We start from the raw sequence: 20,707 nt of genomic DNA on the forward strand, positions 1-20,707 counted from the left end.
ACACGCCTATAGTCCCAGCTACTCCAGAGGCTGAGGCGGGAGGATCACTTAAGCCCGGGAAGACGAGGCTGCAGTGAGCTATGATCGTGCCACAGCACTCCCTGTCTGGGTGACGGCGAGACTGCCTCTAAAAATAAAAATTAAAAAATTAAAAACCTGCTAGCTAACCAAATAATTGTCTGTGTCCTAAAGAACTGAAGTCTTGTGCTTGTTGTCGTTCCAAGCGTAGGCCCTGTTTATCTCTGTAGAAAATCAGTGTCTTTTCACCTCTTTATTGCATCCTCTAATTTTTATGTCACACTTATTTTATGTGGTAAATTTCTGCCAAGTGGGATATGGAGAAGGAAGTATTTCTGATTTTTTAGTAAGTTTTTGGCAGGTTTCTTATGAGTCATTTTTTTTTCCTGGGTGAAAATTATGAAGAGGAGTGTGATAAGTTTTCAGAGTGATTATTAGGATGAGTAACACTGGCAGGGGATGGGAGATTCTGTAACAGTTTTGAATTAAAATTCATATTTGAGATCTCTTTTTTGTTGCTATGAGCATCTTTATTATTTGGCAATCTTGAAACAAGATACTTCAGTAGTTGAGTAAAGTAGGAACATCAGCCTAAGGGGAAAGGATCCTATTAAGTTAATGCACATGCATATTTTATAGGCCTGGGGTTGGGGGAAGGATAAACACAGTTTCAGTTACAGGTTGAGCCATGGACAAGCATGCCGTATCTATCTTTTTTCCTGGTAGGAAAACTGAATACAGGCCACCACTAAAAAGTGGTGAATACAGGCCCATCACCACTAAAACGTCTCTTGGGAGAGGACTGTTTATGCAAGGTGCTCGGCCAAATAGAATATGACATGGCTTTGCACTCCTGGGACTTTTCTTAATATAAGTAACAGTCTTATAACATCTGCGTTTCAACACTCATATTAGCAGACACTGTAAAGAAATTGTACCATGCACAGATGCCCACGTATTATATAATTCTGTTTACAGTAAATGTCCAGAATTGGCAATCCATAGAGATAAAAAGTAGATTCATAGTTGCCAGGGGCTGGGAGGAAGAGGTGGGAGAAACTGGGTAGTGCCTGCTAATGGGTTTGTGATTTCTTTTGGACTAATGAAAATGCTCTGGAATTAGATAGTAGTAATCATTGCACAACTATGTGAATATACTAAAAACCACTGTATTGTACACTTAAATTTAAACTAAAGAAAAGCTGACACATTGAGGAATGAGCAGAGTCAAAACCAGGTGGTTATGGTAAAAATTCTTTCACTTACATTCTAGCAGAAATGTCTGATAATCTAATATTGTAGTTTAGGCCTCGAATGTTGTAATCTGAACTTTATTGCCCTGTTCCTGATTTCGCAGGGCCGCGATGGGCCTCATGGAACATTGGTGTGTTCATCTGCATTCGATGTGCTGGAATCCACAGGAATCTGGGGGTGCACATATCCAGGGTAAAGTCAGTTAACCTCGACCAGTGGACTCAAGAACAGATTCAGGTACTTAGCCCGAGAGTGAGTCAGCTGCTCCATATATCTGTGTAAAAGGAATTCCAGATGCATTTCAGTCAAACCTGGCACAAAGGTGAAGATAAAGGAAAATTTAGTTGTTAAACACTTAATGTCAAATTCTTGTACCTTAACAGAAATTTTTATTCTTTCTATTTAAGATACCAGTTATTCTACCTTTATTTAACTTCCTTAAAAACAGAAATAGTCTATGGTCTAGGATTCCATGGGTCCACGAAAGTATTAAGAGGGATCTTTGGGTGATTTTCTAAGACTCTTAGCATTTGCAGGTCTAAAATTTATAGTTTCAAATATTCACTTTTGGTCGGGCACGGTGGCTCATGCCTGTAATCCCAGCACTTTGTAAGGCCGAGGTGGGTGGATCGCTTGAGTCCAGGAGTTCAAGACCAGCCTGGGCAACAGAGTGAGACACCTGTCTCTACAAAATAAAGAATTAAAAAATTAGCTGGGCCTGGTGGTACGTACCTGTAATCCCAGCAGTTTGGGAAGCTGAGGTGGGAGGATTGCTTGAGCCCAGAAGTTGAAACTGCAGTTAGCCATGATCATGCCATTGCACTCTAGCCTGAGCAATAGAGTGAGACCCTGTCTCAAAAAAAAAATAATAATAATAAAAATTCACTTTTTAAAAAAACCTCCAAATCATAGACTTAATAGAAATATTTATTGCCAAAATGCATACATGAATCTTTTTTTTTTAGACAGGGAAACTATTTTAATGGTACATAATATTAAGATATATCCATTTTTGTAAACTCATCATTTCTGATTGTTAATATATCTTTAGACACATACAAATGTGGAATTAGATAACATTTAAAATTTCAAAAATTTTAAATAAATTTAAACATAATTAACCTTAAAAGTATATTAAATAAGACAACGTATATATTATATTTATTGTTATCATCTTTAAAAAGCTGTAACAGCTGGAATGAATGCATACATGAATCTTGCATGCTGTTAGCTTGGTGGGCTTGGAGTGAGACTCCTAAGTTAATGAGTCTGGCTGGCCTAAGAGCTGTACCTTGATATAGCTTCATTATTTTTTATTCTCTTCCTACATTGAAATGCTTTAATTTTAATTTTTTCTTTCTTGGGAGTAAAAGGGAAGCCCTCCGCCCCCCCAAGTCCAGTTGCTAAAGTTGGTAATGGAAATAAGAGGTTACTCTTAACCAGAAAATGGCTTTAGAAATTGCTTTAGACTGTATTTATAGATGTATTAAAGGTATAAAAAGGTGAGTTACATTTTTCAGTTACACTTTACTCTGTTTTATGAAGGAAATTAAATGCCGTGGAGATATTTGGGAATTTGGAGATTTAAAAAGCTCTTGGGATTTATCCCTCACAAGTGTTAAGGAGTCTACTTAAAAGCCTAGTGGGAAACACATTTATTGGAATTGATTAATAGTATAAACTCAGAATGATAACACTGATCATTGCCTGCCAAGTAGACATTTTAATTGGTAGCTGTGTATCTAAGACTTTCAAATGAGATCTTGATTTATTACTGAATTAAATCTATCTTGGTACACAAATATTTCAGTAAAAGGAACCTATGGAGTAGGGGGAAAGACAGCTTAGGGCAAATGATTGGGAAATCCTAGTAAGGCAGAGAGAATCATGAATTGGAAATCAGAATACACAAGTTTAAATGTTGGTTCTGACACTCTCTAGGTTGGTTCTTCAATTGTATAGTAGTGGAATTGGGTGAGAAGTTTTTCAGTTCTTTCTTGATCTGACGTTCCATGTTTCTACGTTCTCTTTGGTCACAGTGCATGCAAGAGATGGGAAATGGAAAGGCAAACCGACTTTATGAAGCCTATCTTCCTGAGACCTTTCGGCGACCTCAGATAGACCCGTATCTTTTCTGGAGCAACTTAGAAGGCTGAGTGGTATTTTGATGTTTGGGGAGAGTCAGACAAGACTCCAGTCCTGTAATGTGACTGGGTCATCTCTAGTGGATTAGTCAGTGTCCTTGCTTGTCCTCTGTCCTGCGACCAAGGTGCACAAAAAGCATATGTATTTGTGAATGTCAGAATTGTCATATGGTGTCACTTGAAGAAGACTCACTGGAATTAAGACTGCAGTGATTTCACTGTGAATTCTTCCATAAAGTTATATCTCCACTAGTTTATTTTGGATCTCTGAAACTATTGTTTGATTAAAAAGAGTAGTTCATTGTGCTCTGTTAACCCTGGCAGTCAGCAAAATTGCCATTCATTTTTATCATCTTTTTATGTCTTGGGTGAAAGAATTAACTGTTTACCAGTTTATTAGTAACCAATAACTTTCTTCCACCATCTGTTCAACAGAGGATAGCAAAACCAAATCCCTTAAAGGCAGTGCTTCTCGAAATGTAGTTTGTAGATCATCTTGTTAAGGTTCTTTTTTTTTAATGGGTTCAGGTGGAAGCTGTTAAATGCAGATTTGGGGCCTTGCAGAAGACCCACTGGTCAGAATTTGGCAGTGGGGCACAAGAGTTTATGTTTTTAAGGGGCACTTACGTGCTTTTGTTTGAGGCCTATTGACCTAAGTGCTTTAAAATAGACATTTGACTGCTTTACCTATATTCTAGAACAGCCACAGATGTATAGCCACCTCTAATGTCAATTTGAAGGTTAATTCCACTTGCTGCTATCATCACACGGAAGGGAAAGCATAGGAAGTAATGATTCCCTGCTCTAACTGTGAAGGAGGCATTTCAAGGTTTTGGTCAGAGAAATTGCATATGAAGAGGCAGGAGCCATGTGGGGAAACCAGGCAAGAGGGAAGGAGGAGAACAATGCTTCCTGGAACACAATTGACCTTCTATCTTCTTGCTGTTTGAGAGGCTTGTTGGATTCATCCTTAATAAGCTTTTTGCAGAGCCGTTGAAGGATTTATTCGAGACAAATATGAGAAGAAGAAATACATGGACCGAAGTCTGGACATCAATGCCTTTAGGGTTGGTTATACATCTTTCAAGTTTTGTCCATAATAAGTAATGTGCTTATTAAATCAGGCCAGAGAACACGTTGAAGAACTGCTACCAAAACACTCCAAAACCATCTTTTAAAAAATGCAAAAGTAGACCAGGTGTGGTGGCTCATCACCTAATCCCATCACTTTGGGAGGCTGAGGTGGGAGGATCACTTGAGCCTAGAAGTTTAAGACCAGTCTGGGCAACAAAGCAAGACCCCCATCTCTGCAAAACATTTAAAAATTAGCCAGGCATGGTGGTATACATGCCTGTAGTAACCAGCTACTTGGGAGGCTGAGGTGGGAGGATCACGTGAGCCAGGGAGGTTGAGGCCGCAGTGAGCTGTGATTGCACCACTTCACTCCAGCCTAGGCAACGGAGTTTGACCCTGTCTCAAAATAAATTTTTAAGCAAAAGTAAAAAGTGCCAGTTACTGAGTCAAGACCATGAGATATCATGAAACAAACTTCTGCCTATCAGTGAATTCTTGCCTTAATCTGTAGTTAGAAGGTGTTAGTGATGATTCCCAATTTTGAACTATTTCTTGGGATGGACATGTTGCATATACTAGATCAAATAAAACAGTATATGTGTATATGTACTGCAGATATATCTATCTACATAGATATATACACACATATATACTTTTTTTCCTGTAAATGAAATCAGCAAAAGTAGGTGTAATTAAATCACCAGAGTTTCCTTCAGTTTGACCAATGTATATTTCCAGCATTACCTGCTGATAACCAGTGTGTTGGTGGACTGATTGCCAATGGGACCCTTGTTTCTGAGAAGGGTTTCAGAGGCAGACTGACTACCAGTTGCCAAGAACACATTCCTTCCTAGGCATGTTTAGAATCTGCAATACAGTGTATGATAACTAGGACAAATGTAACACACAGGGGGACAGACAGCATGGTTTCTGAAAGAGGAAAATATGCCTAACTAATGACAACTAATGGAGAACCAATAGATAGGACTATTTAGACCTTTAAATAACCTTTGACAAGATTCTACAGAAAATTCTCTTGGGAATAATTGGCTATTTATCTAGTCACAGAAGTATTGAGAGTAAGGGATTCTCTACTTCCCACTCAGGTCCTACCTATCTATCATCTATTCTAGTTATGTAATCATGATATAATAGCCAGTGAAATCACTGCTTGCACCGAGCTCCAAGCCCTTCTGGGTAATTAAAAGTTAAGCTAATTGGAATCCACTTCAGACTGATCTTATGAAGCTGTGTGAAAGGAGCATTAACTGGTAGGTGAATTTCAACACAGGCAAGTAAGTGTAAGGTAATACATGTAGTTAGGTAAAAATGATTCCTTCTCAGCTGTGTATGAAGGACTCTTACCTTGCAGTCATCCAGAAAAGGGACTTGTCAGTATCATATCTGTGCCAGGAAAGAACCCAGTGTGCAGCTACAGCTTGGATGGCATCATCAATAACAGTTTAGAACCCAGGCATACACATTTCCTTTTATTTGTAGAAAACTGTGGTCTGTCTGCCCAGCTCTGTTCATTGTGCCTAAGGATATGAACTCAGATGAGGTCAGAAAAGGGTATCTGAGATAATTCAGATGATGAAGGAGTAGAGTTGCTATTTGTACACAGCTACTGTAGAAACAGTAGCTCTGCCCTCAGGGTATTCATGATTACGTTGCTGGTATACTGTACCCATGAAAGCATGGATGTTACTGGATGTTTTTCTTAGGAAGGAAATAACCTCCCATTTACCAAAAAGCTATTTCAGAATTTGTTATTTAATGTACTTAGATTTTTTTCGTATTTTGTGAAGATTTTTATGCCAATAATTAGTATTTGCTAAGTGAAGACGTTTAGTATCAAATGAAAAGAAACTGGCTTTGTTAAAAACTATTCTTTTTATAATGGGCAGATAAAACATTTTTAACTTAAATGAAATGTCTGTGTTAAAGACATACACTTTGTATGAAAAAGACAGCTGCATGTATTGATTATAAAATTATTTTAGAGAAAATGAAAATTAAGGTGAAATATCCATGCATACCCTCACTATCTTTGCTAATAATTATCTTCTTGGTGTGTTCCCCTTTTTTTCTATATAGTTTCTTTTTGGAGGCATAATTATAATACAGTTATGTAGACTTCTGCCTTCATTCCACTTAACATATATTTCTATGTTGCTTATGTAGTGTTTATAATTTTTAATTGTTGCATCATCTTTCAGTGAGTAGCTAAATCACTAAAAGTAATAATTTATTTTACCATTCCCCTTATGTGGCATAAATGTTATTTAATTTTTTTTAGCACAAATAATTCTGGGGTGAACTTGGTGCATTTAACGTTTTTCATATTTTGGACTATTTTCGTAAGATACATTACAAGATATGGTATCATCTAGGTCAAAGGATTTCAACATTTGTCTCTTCCTAGTTTTGCCAATATACTTTCCAGAATTTGTACCATTTTACTGTCTCTTCTCAGCATTGTATAAGAGTACTGGTTTCACATCCCTCCCACCATTATAGAAAGATCTTTCTCCCTGCATAAAGTGCATTTTAAATTGCATTTTTTATCACTGGCAAGACCAAACATGTTTTTCATATGTATGCTATACTCTGTATTCTTAAGGTTACTTTGTGGTTTTGTTTTACATTTAGATGTTTATTTGATTTTAAAACTTAATTTTTGTTCTTCTAATCTGTAAACTTGAAATTAAGGTTTATTTTCTGACTATTAAAAAAATGAATATTGAGAGGACCTATGATTGAATTTATGATATCACAAAGGACATAAGCTGAGTAAGATGAACTTATTCACTAGTATACCAACAGGAGGGGAGACCTCTCAAAGCATGGGCAAATTAAATTTGGGGCACAGATGGGCAGCATACTGGTAAAATGTTTTAGCGTCTGTACATAGCCTCGATCGCAAATGTCAACAGTCATGAGTGGGTTAGGAGGGCGGGCGCCTAAGGTGTTTGGAAGACGCCTCGTACAGCATCGAGGCTAATGTGGAAGAGGTCACCTCTCATGCTGCACACCAAGACACCGCCCCCCAAGCTTGTCAGTCACTTATGTCAGAATCAATGGGGATTGGAGGTGTCCTTTTCAGACACTTGGAATTAGGATTTATCGAACTATTAGTCACCTTGGGCCCTGTGTTCTTTGTCTTGTTAAATCATTATAGAAAGAAAAAGATGACAAGTGGAAAAGAGGAAGCGAACCAGTTCCAGAAAAAAAATTGGAACCTGTTGTTTTCGAGAAGGTGAAAATGGTAAGTTGGGAAGTATTTGCACTGTATGGACAGCCTCAGGTATGTGTATATTTGTGAAAGGGAGAGTAGGAGGCCTCATGGTGAGTACCATTGCACCATCACAGCTGGGGCTAAAGGGTTCTGCATCTGGATTGGATTGCCTGCTGTCATTTCTGCTGTCTCATTACCAGTTGCTGCCTAAATCTGCTCTGTAAGAGCTTCTCTTTGGGGCCAGATGAGAACTCAGGAAATGCTTCTGTTCCATCTAAGCAAGAGGCACATTCCAAGCCAGAATGCCGAGGCTGGGGGACACCTTCTGAGCAGATGCTATTTCCACATTAGTCCTTCCCTTGTTAGACCTTCTGTGCCCCATTTTCCGATTTCAATGAGGAACAGTCCAGAAGTGAGGCCATACTAGTCCATTTTAAATGATCCCTTCTTATATTCTTGCTTTGTCATGTTGAAACAGACACCCTTCTTTTTCCACAGGACATATTGTGGCTGTAGTAGTAGAATCTCTAATATAAAAGCTTGGAATCTTGGGAGAGAGGACTTTACTTACTATTGCTTAAGGAAGAGTCTTTTATCGTCGTTCTGAATCACATTGTCTGTGGACACAATCACTAGTGCTATTGGCAGAGTGAATTAGGTAATCTTTAAACCGACCTCCCTTTTGGTGTTAAAGTAAAAGGTTTTCTAACCACTGGGAGATTTGTTGGCTCTTGGCTCTTGTACCATCAGATACCTACCTTTATTCTTGGCTTTTCCTGGGACCAAAAACTGCTGCTTCTGTTGGATCCCCTGTTCTGTGATTGTCTTGGTTTCAGAAAGATCTGTCTCTTTAGGACGCCAGACAATCACAGGCAATATCTTTGTTTTTCACTTTAGGTTTGGTTTATGCACTTCTGCCTCCTGACTTGATTCTTTCACCTAATACTTCCGGAGTTTCGTTTCTTTGGTAACTGTCTTTGAATAACAGCAGCCCTACCCACAAGAACACCGTGGCTTTACAGTGGAGATGGGAAAAGAGTTCAAAACCACCTGCTTATTTCTTTCTATAACATATTTTCACCTTAGCCACAGAAAAAAGAAGACCCACAGCTACCTCGGAAAAGCTCCCCGAAATCCACAGCGCCTGTCATGGATTTGTTGGGCCTTGGTAAGAGTTGGACTTTTCAGCTTCCAAGTTCTTAGAAATTTTGATAAATTCTCAGTGACCCTGGAGGATAGGTAGAGATGGGATTCTCCAGTTTTGTCTTCATTGCTGAGACTGTTCTCTCACATTCTTCCTGATCTGTTTTACATCTGAGCATTTGCTCTAAGGAAGTGTTTACTGTGACACTTTTCAGAGCGACAGTGTGGTGTAGTGGTTAAGAGCATGGCCTTTGGAGCCAGTGTCCCTCTGTGTTACTTACTGTCTGTGTGACCTTGGGTAGTTTACTTAACCTCTGAGTGTTGCTTTCCTAATCTGTGCAGTGAGAATGAGTCTCTACTTCAAAGGTGTTGTTGGAAGGATTAAATGAGATAATGCCTCTAAAGGTCTTAGCCCCGTGCCTGGCACATACTGAGCCCTCCATAAATGTTAGCAGTTTTGCGAAACAGCACCTTTGAGCCTCATGTCACTTCCCTGTACTCCACTCCCTGCCCCCATTCCTTTCATTTTTCAGATGCAACCTGTTTCTGAGATGGCCTGTGGTCATTTTTCTCCAAACCTTTGAAATCCTGAACTAGTGATTCTGCCCTTTCAGAAAGAAAGCCTGTTGTCTGCCTTTCACAGCACTGATGGTTGCACTTTGTTTCCATCCGCTTCTGCTGATTGAGGTTATTGGCTACTTAGGCTTCTAATTTCTGTACCTTTCCTTGCTCTCTGAAAGTGAACCCTCCATACCTTGCCCTTCAAATAGCCAGAAGGGAGCCAGCCAGCCCCCAACTGTGGTGCTGAAATACCCTTCAGGCCTGGGCGTCTGCTGCCCTGTGCCTGATAGCTGGGCTACAGGCTTCCCCAGAGCACTCTGGGAATGTGGGGTGAAGCCTCTTTTGAGAAGCCCTGTCCATGCTAGATGGTTCCAGAAGTCTAGATTTCTAGGTCCATGAGCTTATGGGCCACGTTTGCTTTTTGTCTAGAATAGAAGGAAGGCACGGGCTTAATAAGCAGTGCTGCATCTTAACTTCGATCTGTCTTTCTAGATGCTCCTGTGGCCTGCTCCATTGCAAATAGTAAGACCAGCAATACCCTAGAGAAGGATTTAGATCTGTTGGCCTCTGTTCCATCCCCTTCTTCTTCAGGTTCCAGAAAGGTGAGTCTTGTGGGCTCCTCGGGATTAAAGAACATTCTGAAATGGGTGATTTTGATATCTTAATCATGGTACCACTTCATGCTTCCTTGGTGGAGTTGGACTTTGGTTTTCTTGATTCTTCATTCTTCCCTTAACATTGTGTCATTTTGTGTCACAGTCTAAGATTGCTGTTCATGCCATTTTTTCTCCTGCTCGAAAAGGGTGGGCCCTTTGAGTTGCCTCTCTGGAAAGTGTGTGATACTGTGAAGGCTGATACTTGAGGCTAGCTCCTCGGCCTGAGTTACTGCCAGAAAATTGTAGGTAGGAAAGACTTGAAACCTTTAATGGCTACCATTCGTGAAATGGCTGCTGTGTCTCAGGCACAGTGCAAGGTGGTTTTTGTATATCATTTTGTATATTTCATTAATAATTTCACTCCTTCACCACAAACCTGCAAAGTGGAAATTTTACAGATGTGGAGACATTAGTTTGTAAAAGTTATGTGACTAGCCTCTGGTTATACTAGTAAATGGCTACACTGGAATCTAAACTTAGTTCCCTCTGCTGCATCATTTGTGGGTTGTTTTGTTTGTTTCTTCCTACCAAATCACATGTTTTGGTGAAAGGAAAGAATTGTAACAGAGTTTAATTATCAGGTGTGTTCAGATATTTGAATGGTAAAAATGTCAGGAAGCTATTAACTTGAGCCATGAATTCTTATTGCAGATGTTAGGAGCAGCAGAGAGGGAAGGGAGACCCTTAAAGAGACCCCCATGAGAACCATTTCAATTCTCTCCCTGCCCTCTTTGTCCTAAGGTTGTAGGTTCCATGCCAACTGCAGGGAGTGCCGGCTCTGTTCCTGAAAACCTGAACCTGTTTCCAGAGCCAGGGAGCAAATCAGAAGACATAGGCAAGAAACAGCTCTCTAAAGACTCCATTCTTTCACTGTATGGATCCCAGACGCCTCAAATGCCTACTCAAGGTAGAGTTCCTGGGTGTCATGGCCGTGTGCCAGATAGAGACATGAGGGCTTCCGTGCAGGAATTATTTATTGTGACAGAGGACAGTTGCTTTGGGGGCCAGGATGTCATACACCAAACAAACCTGAATGTGACCAACGTATCAGCAGATTGAAATTAATATAACTCAGAGTCAAACTTCTGGGGAGTCATACTTCACACTTTGGTGAAGTCTAGCTCAAGGTCTGGATCTGGACCCTAAAGGGAGAATGGCTCAGTCAGCAGCCCATTGGTAAGCCATAGCAGGCCTTGTAGGGACTCTAACTACTTTGCTGTGTAAAGAGCATTGTGAGTAGAGTAATCCTGAGAAATTCCAGCTGGAAAGGGGTAGCCAGGGAGAGTTTGGGCTGACTTTATGTTTTTCCCTCTTTAACAGACCTGTATGTGTGTTTTCTTGGCAGCAATGTTCATGGCTCCTGCTCAGATGGCATATCCCACAGCCTACCCCAGTTTCCCCGGGGTTACACCTCCTAACAGCATAATGGGGAGCATGATGCCTCCACCAGTAGGCATGGTTGCTCAGCCAGGAGCTTCTGGGATGGTTGCCCCCATGGCCATGCCTGCAGGCTATATGGGTAGCATGCAGGCATCAATGATGGGTGTGCCGAATGGAATGATGACCACCCAGCAGGCTGGCTACATGGCAGGCATGGCAGCTATGCCCCAGACTGTGTATGGGGTCCAGCCAGCGCAGCAGCTGCAGTGGAACCTTACTCAGGTAAGCTACCCCATTTTACTTGCAGCAAGAGTTTTGAGCCTTCCTCAAGTTTTTCTCACTTTGTACCTCTCCACTATCCTTTGAATCCTTTCCATGTAGATGAGGTAATGCCAGAGACATTGTTAGGTTTGCTTTTTTTTTTTTCCTAGAAGGTCTGTCTAAAGTCAGACTTTCTGAGGAGTTCTGGGCTCCTGTAGAATAAGCCCAACTGCCTAAATCTGAATCTCTCCACACATTCTCTAAAGCAAACACACACACACACACACAAAAACCCCATACAAACAATTAATGCAGATATTCTCACAGCAATCTCATTTGGTAGACAGAATACTACAAGGTTCAAATGGCATGGCAATGGGCATATAAACACCAAATCTAGCAGAGCCAGCATCACAGAGGAGACTGTAAAAAGAGAAGATGGAGCAGGGGCCTAGCAATAACATCACAGATAAAGTAACCCCCCAGAAGGAGAAGGACCTACCCTCATCAAAGACGTACTGAGAACAGGTCTGAGATGTGGTAGATTAGAACTCTGTTTACTTGGAGGATCAAAAATAAAAGACTTGAGATATATAGGAGTATAGGTAGTAACCTTGGGAAAGCATTGCTTCTCGGGGAGATGGGCATGGCCTAAAAGGAGGAGGTACCCTTTGGAGGAGTGTTGGTGAAGGGAAAGAAAGACGCAAGAAACGGAAATGAGAATCACAAAATCAAATACACACCTTCTTCCCTCTTCCAAAATAACCACTTCACTAATAAAAGATGGTGCTCTTAATCTAAGAAATTTAGTAAGCCTCCCCAGACCTTCACACCTATTATTGCTGATTGAGAAAAAATTAGACCTTACAAAATAAACCAACATGGCAGCTGACATTTGTACCAAACTACTACAAGAAGAAAATAGAAAATGAAAATCAAAACATTTCACGTAATGAATATTCTCCCTCAAAAAACAGTCATGAAGCAGAAGAAAATTGTTACACAATCTACCAACAATCTGAATTAAATGTCCTAAAACAAACATTTGCAGATGAGACAAAACACCTTAAATCAGAAATTCAAAAACTTAAAGCCAAAATGGATGAAAAACTGAATGTTGTGAAATGAAAGTTTACTAAACTCAGAAAAGAAATTGAAGAAAAAGCCAAAATTTTCGTATAAAGACTCAACTACAAGTTAGCTAAGGAACAGTAGATTGAGCTGAAAATATATTCAGCATTGAGGAAAGGCATGAAACAGCTGAGAGAATGAAAACTAAATATAGAAAGGAGTAAAAAGAATCAGATGGAAATTAATATGGAAGTTAGGCAAAGAAAACTTACATATATTTGGAGATGCCCAAAGAAATAAAGACAAAATAAATAAAATATGGGACAGAATTAATGTGTTTAAGACTATAACACCAGAAAACATTCTAGAAATAAAAGACTTGGATATAATATGGAAAGAGCCCACTGTGTGTCCGGGAAAATTGACCCAGAACAGTCAACTCTAAAACATATCCCAGCAAACCTACAGACTTTAAAGAACATTCAAAATGTTTAGGGCTCCAACCTTTTCCATACCTCCTGCCCGCAAAAATCTGTCACTTAGAACAAACACAAAATACCCAGGTTGACATCAGACTTCCTAATAGCAAAATACAAAAAGAATAACAAGGAGAGTAGTATTTTAAAGACACTCAAGTGTATGCAAGACAAGACAAGCATTTTACAGCCACGCCAGCCAAGCTATCCTTCAGTATCAAGGCTGTAAAAAATAAATAAGCAAGAACTCAGGGAATATCACACTTACAAGACTTTCCTGGGGAATCTAACAGAAGATAAGCTTCATCCACCCAAGAGATGACTGGGGTCCTTTTCATTTTTGGCAAAAGAACTGATGGTGAGAATTGAATGTTTAATTGAGAAATCTAAACTAAAACAAAGGTGGTGACAAGGGTTGCAAAATATACATTATATTCTGACAAACAAATACAACTAAAAATGGAAGGAGGAGGGAGAAAAGTTGAATAATAAATATTGTATGGGAAATAAGTAGAAATCAAAGGATGTAATAAGCTGACAAACCAAATCATGGAAGCTTGAATAAGGAAAAAGGAGACCAAGGACATTGCTAAAAAGTATTACTGTAAAGGTAATCACTAGAACAAACGTGAAATGTTCTGAATACCAAGATAATTTTCTTCCTTTCTTTTTTTTTTTGAGACAGAGTCTCACTCTGTCGCCCAGGCTGGAGTGCAGTGGCACAATCTCGGCTCACTGCAACCTCTACCTCCTGAGTTCAAGTGATTCTCCTGCCTCAGCCTCCCAAGTAGCTGGGATTACAGGCACCCACCACCACACCCGGTTAATTTTTTTTGTATTTTTTAGTAGAGACGGGGTTTCACCATGTTGGCCAGGCTAGTCTCAAACTCCTGACCTCAGGTGATCCACCCACCTTGGCCTCCCAAAGTGCTGGGATTACAGGCATGAGCCGCTGCACCCAGCTGAGAATTTTTAAAAACAGACTACAAAGTGCAGCAAATACAATAAACACAGTAAAAATCTAATATGATGGAATTGAGACCAAACATACCAGTCATATCAGTAGGCAACTCTTCTATCAAAAGAAAATGATGTCCAAATTGGCTCACAAAGCAACACTAGTTTTGTACTAGGTACAAAGAAATACAAAGTGATTTAATGTGAAAACCAAGAGATAGGCAAAAGAATCCCAGAGAGGTGGTATGGTGCATGTGTACTGCACATGTGCATGTGTATGCTATCTTTATCAGGGTTATACTTATTTATAAAAAGTATTTTTATGTTTTTGTTTCTCTGTGGTCTGGAATAATTTATGTAGTACTGGCCTTTGAAGGTTTTGTGGAATTCCCATGTGAAGTTTGTGGGCCCTATTGTTTTCTTTTGTAGCAAATCTTTGATACTTTTCTCCGTTTCTTCTATGGAAGTCAATTTTGGAAAACTGTATTTACCTAGATTTTCCATTTCACCAAGGTTTTCAAATTTATCAAAAGTTATGCCAAGAAGTCTCATTAATTTTTTTCAAAGAACCAGGATTTCGATTTATTGGTGCTACATTTTTCTGTTTTCTACCTCAATTTCCATATGCTTTCTATGGGTTTACTTTGTTATTTTCTAGCTTTCATAGTAGAGATTTTAATTCACTTATTTTCGTTGTTTCATTTTTATTTATATAAGTAATGGAATGCTGTAAGTCTGACGGGAATACGTCAGAGGGACATATGAGCCAACTTACAGTGGCTCTGACTGGCCAAATGTGAGACAATTTGAACATCAAAAGGAGTAACAACAGCAATGGATTATGACACATTGAATGAAAAAAAAAAAAAGAAAACCACGAGTCCATGGTGATATTTTTTAAAAACCAGGTGTGGAATGGAGGGAGGAAAAGCCTTCTTTACAGAAGAATGATAGTAATTGTAAAAAGAGCAAAGGATTGACACATTTGCAAAGAAATGCCCTTCAGATTATTTATTAATTATAATGAAAGAAATATAGCCACTACCTCAGCCAAGTGATCAAACATAAAATTACTGACAGTGGAACAAAGTAATATCATATGCTTCCTGATATTTTGTACTAAGAAAGACATGTATCACCTCCATAGGATCTTGCCAAAAATATTGAACCTGGATCCAATTATGAGAAAACATGAGATGAATCCAAATTGAGGGATATGCTACAAAATAACTGTCCTGGGTTCTTAAAAATGTCAGTGTCAGGAAGAAATGGAAGGAAGTGTTAGGGAAACTGTTCTGGATTAAAGGACACTACAGAGATCTGAAAATGAAATGCCATGTACATTAGAATATTGTGTTAATGTTAAAATTCTTGAGCGTGTTCATTGTTTTGTGGTTCTGTTAAGGTGTTCATTCTTATGAGGTGCCTCCTAACTTAGGAGTGAAATGTTGTGATAGCTGCAGCTTTTTTTTTTTTTATCTGCAACTTTTGATGCTCATCAAAAAAGTGTAAGTTTTTTTATAGGGAGGGAGAGAAAATATGGCAAATGTTAACAGTTGGTGAATTTAAGGAAGAAGATATATGGGTTTTATTGTACTATTCTTTCAACTTTTATGTAAATTTGAAACTTACTTTAAAAGTTGGTACAAGAAAATAATACTTTCTCCTAAAGAAAAAGAACTTACATAGAAAATGTACTAGGCTCAGGAAATTCAAGGCATTTTTCTCCGTAAGGTATTTTTCTGTTCACTGCTAGGGGCCATTCTTTCCATCAGGTTCATGAAGGACCCCCACCCCATCCTGCCCCAGGCCTTATTCCACTGTTTTCTCTCCACTGACTGTTTTCTCCCAGCTTCTTCCCTTCTCAAACACTGAAGACACATTAGTCTTTTTCCCCCCGGCCTTTGTTCATTCTGAACAGTCCAGTTCCTTTTCTCCCCCCTTCTGCAAACGAGCAAGCCTGCTGTCCCTGACACTGACAGTAATAGCTGTGCTGGAGATGAGGTGGAAGCACTGGGGAGGGGCTTTCCTTTCAGCTTTTAGGATTGGCCAGGCAAGTTAACAATAGGCCCCTTCTATTTAGGATGAGGGACTGGAAAGGAAAAAGAGAGGAACTCATGCTGACTTTCTGTCGACTAGATCCAGATGCCAGGATGCCTTCTTTCCCTCCCTGAGTTTTAGTCTCCGTCAGCATTGCACTCCCAAAAAGTCATTCATGTACATGGCCTTGAAATGATCTGACTGCTAAGGTCCAGGGTTTACTATCCATAACAGAGTTTCCCTTTGTCTCATTCTCCCCATCCTGGCAGAAAAAGGGACTCCCACCCTGCCTTTTGCACTAATTGGCAGAATGCCCACAGCCTGGTCTGAAAGTCTCCTCTCTCCCTTTCAGATGACCCAGCAGATGGCTGGGATGAACTTCTATGGAGCCAATGGCATGATGAACTATGGACAGTCAATGAGCGGCGGAAATGGACAGGCAGCAAATCAGACTCTCAGTCCTCAGATGTGGAAATAAAAACAAAACACCTGTATGGCTGCCATTCTCTTCAGCCCTGGCTCTCCCCTTTCCACAGCCTCCACCCCTGACCCCCATCCTCTTTTCCTACCTCTCTGTTTGGTTTAGAAATTGCTCAATAAGTCATTTGGGATTTGGCATCCTGCCCAGCCACTTCCCAAACATGAAGACCTCTCTGTTGCTTTATGTTGTACATGCCCCATAGCCATCCCAACGTCCTCCCCAGTCCTCTCTTGGCACCAGCACCTTAGAAGTTGTTGGCAGAAGGCACTTAAACTGTGGGAGAAATGTGCACACCCTTCGGTCCCTTCCCTCAAGGTTAAAGCTCCTGTGAGACTCTCAGAAAGGTCTGTAGGTGTTGTGTATTAGGCAGCAGGGGAAAGCTTAGAGGTCCTTCTATATGTGTTAATAAGCTGTTTCTAAGTGTTTAAATTTTAAGAGGAAGCATCATGTTCTCATGATTTATGGGAATGAAGCAAGTACTGAAATCAAATTAAATACTCCCTGGGTCCTGGGTCAGTTTGACCCTAGCCCTGGGGTGAGGCAAGCCCCCTCCTATGAGGATGAGCAAAAATACTACTCTCTTTGCCCTGAGTTGCTTTCCGGATCTGGGGCTTCAGGACTTGCTGCTTGGGTCAGCCTTTATTAGCACCAAAGACTTTATGAAGATCCCACACACAGACACACATCCCTTCCCGCCTCCCACCTGCCTTCAGTAGGATCTGGCTCCGTGGCTGGAGGACCAACCCCTATAGTGGGAATGCAGAGCTTAACGTGTACTGCTTGTGTGTGCGCGTGAGTGTGTGTGTGTGTGTGTGTATGGGTGTGTGTTCCGCCTCCCACCCTCTCCCCATCTGCTCTGGGTATTTTTGTTTTCGTTTAGTTTTTGGATTACAACAGAGAGGAGTTAATTTATCAGCAGCCTAAAACTGTTGTGTTTTTCTTATGGTTTAAAAAACGCCATGTCATTGATAACTCCCTTTCTCCCTTCCCTTCTCCCAGTCTGCTGATCACTCTTTCATGCCTGTGTATCCAGGGTGCTCTGTTTCCCCACCGTTCCCAGGTGTACGAGGCAGAGGGCCGAGACAGCTTTCCTCTCAGTCATTGTTCACCCCACTTGAAAATTCAGACAAGAAAACTTTGCTTAAAAGATTTCGTGTGTGGGAACCACAGTTCCTGGCTGCCTTTCTCCTGTGTATGTGTAAATTCCTTAATAAATATTGCAGGGAAGGACTGTTTGCTTGGCCATTACTGTGCGTCACTCTTGGAGGAGGGTGCGTTACACTTAGGTTTTCTGTTTTCCAAAGGCAATTCTTTCACTTCCTGTATTTTAGAAAATTCTGTACTTCTCATACCCAAGGGTGAGGCCCAGGCTCCAGCAGTCAGAAAGGGGGCCTCTCTCCCCTGGCATCTAGAGCTGGGAGCTGAGGGAACTCCGGAGATCAGCACCTGCTAGAGCCACAGAACATCAGAGCGGCATGCTTTCCCCCCACAGGTGGAGAAACTGAGACACGGAGAAGGGACATGGTTGGCAAATGTCCACTAGAGAACCCTGGGCAGAGCCAGCAGTAGCCTCCAAGTGTCTGGATTTCCAGCCCCTTGTTCTTTCCCTATACCGTGGCAATTAAGTAGTGAGTTGAAATTCATCTCTGCCAAGAAAGCAGTAGCTTTGGCTGGTAAAGGTAACTCACCCCTCTCTGAGCTATCAGAACTGGACCTTCCGTATCAGTGTCAGGAATTAGAAACAGGACACTCAATCCTGGGGGCAGTACGAAATTCAAAAGGCAGAAGACCGTCTTTAGTCTGTTTCCTTCTCCCTTTGACTCCTTTTCTGCTCTCAACAAATGTGATCATTGGACCCTTCCTCCCTTCCTTCCTTTGAGTACACCCTTTTGAGTCCTTGCAGATGTAAGTGGGAGGACAGCACAGTGTCTAGGAAAGTTGGCTCTGGGTCAGGCTGCCAGTGTTCCTATCCCTTCCTATGCTGGGAGCTGAGCAAACTACTAAACTCCAGTGTCCAGGTAAAATGGGGACAATGGTAATACTCAGGAGAAGCAGCAGCAGTTCCTGTGGTATATTTAGCACACTATTGGGCACTGAGTGAGCACTCAGATATTAGCAGGTATTACGTGCCAGATCTGTGTTAGGCAGTAGCTCATTTGACAAACATTTAATAAGTGTCAGTAATGTGCCAAACACTGTTTTAGGCTCTAGAGACAAAGCAGTGAATAAAAACTCTCCAATCTCATAGGATAGTGTGGTAGGAGAAATGCATAATAAATAGATTTAATTCAGACAGTATAAGACAAAGGGAGAGAGTGGGTACGGGGCCATTTGGATGGAGTGGTCAGGAGAAAGTTACATTTGGACTGAGACCTGAATAAGCAGCCAGTCCGTAGAGATCTGGAAAGAGTTGGAAATAGTTTGGGGACATCAGTTTGGGAGTCATGAGGTTATGGGTGTTATGTAAAGCCATGAGACCGGTTGAAGTCACTTGAGAAAATAGAAGAGAACTGAGTCTTGGAACCCATCAGCGTTTAGAGTTTAGGAAGGGTAAATAGATGAATCTGAGATAGTTTCTGCTTTTAAGAAGCTCATGGTCTCATGGGGCAGCAAATTTATAATTTCTTTTTTCCGTTTTTGTTTTTGAGACAGGGACTCGCTCTGTCGCCCAAGCTGGAGTGCGGTGGTGCGATCACGGCTCACTGCAGCCTTGACCTTCTGGGCTTAAGCAATCCTCCAACTTCAGCCTCCCCAAGTAGCTGGGGCCAAAGGCGTGCACCATCACACTGGGCTAATTTTATTTTTTTTGGAGAGACACGGTCTCTCTATGTTGCCCAAGCTGGTCTCAAGCTCTGGGGCTCAAGTGATCCTCCCACATTGTCCTCCCATAGTGCTGGGATTACAGGCGTGAGCCACTGTGCCGGGCCTGTAATTTCCTATACAGGTGGATTATGGGAGCTGAGGTGAGGGGGGACTTAGCCCAGTCAGGAAAACTTCCTGAAGAGAGTGGCACTAGAGCTGAGTCTTAAAGGGAGAAGTAGCAGTTAACCAGTGAATTGGTGTGGAGAAGAATATTCCAGACAAATAGTGTCATGTGACTAAAGATACAGAACCCTACAAGAGCATGGAACATTTTGGGAGGCACAAACATATTTCTAGGGTATGATGCGAGTGTCGTGTGCTGTGGGAGAGGTGGAGCTGGACCAGGTCGGGGGCCTTTCCACACCCTCTGAAGGGGTTTAGCCTGACGTGTGAGTGGTGGAGAGACTTGGGAGGTTTGAGTTTTAGGTTGCTCACTCTTGCATCACTGTGAACAGCACGTTTGAGGAAGCAAGACCGGAGCTAGGGAACCAGATGGGAAGAGCTGACCTAGGGCCGTGGTGGCGGGGGTAGGGGAGAATGGAGGGGCTTAGAATAGCAGTTAGTGACTGATCATGAGGCATGTGAGATGCTAAAAGGTGTTCCACAGAAATGCTAAAATAAGCGTGGAAAAGACTGTTATATCACCTCATATCTATAATATCTACAGAGTAATCTCTTTGAAAAGTCCTGTAGTAGACTTTGTTCTTAGTTTTCTAGCACTTACCAACACTTATTTTACCATGGAGTCGATTTTTCTGGTATATCTAATAACCATAGAATGCTATTTGTGGGAAAAGCAACCAGAAGAATACTTTAGGACGGGAGTGTCCTATCTTTTGGCTTCCCTCGGCCACATTGGAAGAAGAAGTGTCTTGGGCCACACGTAAAATACTGATAAAATGTGATATCTGATGAGCTAAAAAAAAAAAAAATCATAATTTTTGTTTTTGTTTGTTTTGTTTGTCTGTTTTGTAGAGATGGAGTCTCGCTCTGTCACCCAGGCTGGCTCTCGGCTCACTGCAACCTCTGCCTCCCGGGTTCAAGCAATTCTGCCTCAGCCTCCCGAGTAGCTGAGACTACAGGTGCACACC

General features: G+C 41.1%; 1 protein-coding gene across 5 annotated transcripts in view; it reads left to right on the forward strand.

Moving 5' to 3' along the window:
- SMAP2 (small ArfGAP2) overlaps window positions 1-17,985 on the forward strand; it is a 48,781-nt gene extending 30,796 nt beyond the window's left edge. For all 5 annotated transcript variants that reach the window (XM_030823550.1, XM_030823552.1, XM_003273325.3 and 2 more), the window contains exons 2-10: window positions 1,376-1,509; window positions 3,312-3,397; window positions 4,405-4,483; window positions 7,672-7,758; window positions 8,815-8,896; window positions 9,925-10,034; window positions 10,830-10,995; window positions 11,434-11,750; window positions 16,626-17,985. In XM_030823550.1, the coding sequence (XP_030679410.1) occupies window positions 1,376-1,509; window positions 3,312-3,397; window positions 4,405-4,483; window positions 7,672-7,758; window positions 8,815-8,896; window positions 9,925-10,034; window positions 10,830-10,995; window positions 11,434-11,750; window positions 16,626-16,751 (1,187 nt within the window). In that variant the 3' untranslated portion in view covers window positions 16,752-17,985. The remainder of the gene's footprint in view (window positions 1-1,375; window positions 1,510-3,311; window positions 3,398-4,404; window positions 4,484-7,671; window positions 7,759-8,814; window positions 8,897-9,924; window positions 10,035-10,829; window positions 10,996-11,433; window positions 11,751-16,625) is intronic.
- The last annotated feature ends 2,722 nt before the right edge of the window (window positions 17,986-20,707 follow it).

The sequence above is a fragment of the Nomascus leucogenys genome, chromosome 12 (genome assembly GCF_006542625.1).
Source record: "Nomascus leucogenys isolate Asia chromosome 12, Asia_NLE_v1, whole genome shotgun sequence".
In the NCBI taxonomy this organism is placed as follows: Eukaryota; Metazoa; Chordata; class Mammalia; order Primates; family Hylobatidae; genus Nomascus; species Nomascus leucogenys.